At 52.9% G+C, this 1214-nt stretch overlaps 1 protein-coding gene across 1 annotated transcript in view; it reads right to left on the bottom strand.

Moving 5' to 3' along the window:
• Positions 1-297: 297 nt before the first annotated feature.
• ECE1 (endothelin converting enzyme 1) overlaps positions 298-1214 on the bottom strand; it is a 57789-nt gene continuing 56872 nt past the window's right edge. The window contains exon 19 of the mRNA XM_025203715.1: positions 298-785. Coding sequence (XP_025059500.1) covers positions 777-785 — 9 coding nt within the window. The 3' untranslated portion in view covers positions 298-776. The remainder of the gene's footprint in view (positions 786-1214) is intronic.

The following is a 1214-nucleotide window of genomic DNA, read 5'->3' as shown; positions in this document are numbered from 1 at the left end:
CAATGGAAATAGGAGGCCTGACCCCCCGTACAGCACCCACGATGCGGTCAGTGCCTCTGAGCTACTCACCTGGACTTGGTGAGCAGGGAACAGCAGTGCCTGTAGGACAACGGGGATCTCAGCACACATGAAATGAGTGCTGATTTTGCTGGGGTGACAGATGCTTATCTTGCTGGGGTGAGCTGGCCCCAGCTGACTTCCTGCCCCTCGGGCAGGGGGCTGGACCCGAGGATCTCACAAGGTCCCTTCCAGCTCTATTGTCTATGAAATCTATGAAATGAAAGGCAGGGACAATGCCTCAGACCCAATAGAAAGTATTTTATTTCAATTACAATAAGCTCCACGATGATGGGTGAAAAAATAGTTACAAAAAATTCCCTCCTTTTACATATAAATATTACAAGTCCCTCCAAGTCCTTCCCTTCGTCTACAATGCGATGGTGCCCCTCATGCAGAAAGCGAGGCTGGCACCCGTGAGACTCAGTGGTTTCCTTTTTTTTTAAATCTAGGAGAGAGGGATCAAAAACCCTGGAAGGCCCCCAGTCTCCTCCGAACCCCTCCCAGGCAGCTCCCCCAAAGTGACGGGAGCAGAGGCTGGGGGAGCCGGATCCCCTCCTTTGCTCCCGGGGAGACGGCTAGTCTAACACACACAGCCCGGACTGCCCCTTTCTTCTCCCCCAGTGCTTGGGCCCTCTCAATTGACAGCACATCTTGAAGCGATCATGGCATTCCTCTCCACTCTGGTAACGAACATCAGATAGGTTCCAGCTGTGCGACTAGGCTACCTATGGGAGGAACATTTAGGCTGACATGAGAGAAAAAACAAATTTACACAAAGAGGAAGGGAGCAGCCCGGGGTTAGCGCCGGGAGAGATACCGAGACACTGCCCGTCGCTGAGAGGCCTCAGCCCATCTTGTTTGCCTGCGCAGAGCTTCTTTTTGGGTTTCAGCAGAGGTCAGTTTGCTTAGGTTGGGCCTGCCTGACTTTGCAAGGAAGGAAAGGGGCAGACATGGACATACATTCCCTTAGCAATGCCAACCGGCTACACCCAAGACTTGAGATCCAGCCACGCCACCGCACAACTGGCAGCGGGGACCAGGACCACAGGCTAACATGAAAATAGCATGCAATGGCACAGCAATCCCGACCTGGAAGTAGTGATTTCACTGTTTGGAGCCTGCATCAGATGGCAGCTTTTAGGACAGAGGGTGAG

Source organism: Alligator sinensis, unplaced genomic scaffold (assembly GCF_000455745.1).
Source record: "Alligator sinensis unplaced genomic scaffold, ASM45574v1 scaffold512_1, whole genome shotgun sequence".
NCBI lineage: Eukaryota > Metazoa > Chordata > Crocodylia > Alligatoridae > Alligator > Alligator sinensis.
Note: the sequence above shows the minus strand (reverse complement) of the source record. Positions and strands in the feature narration are given on the sequence as shown.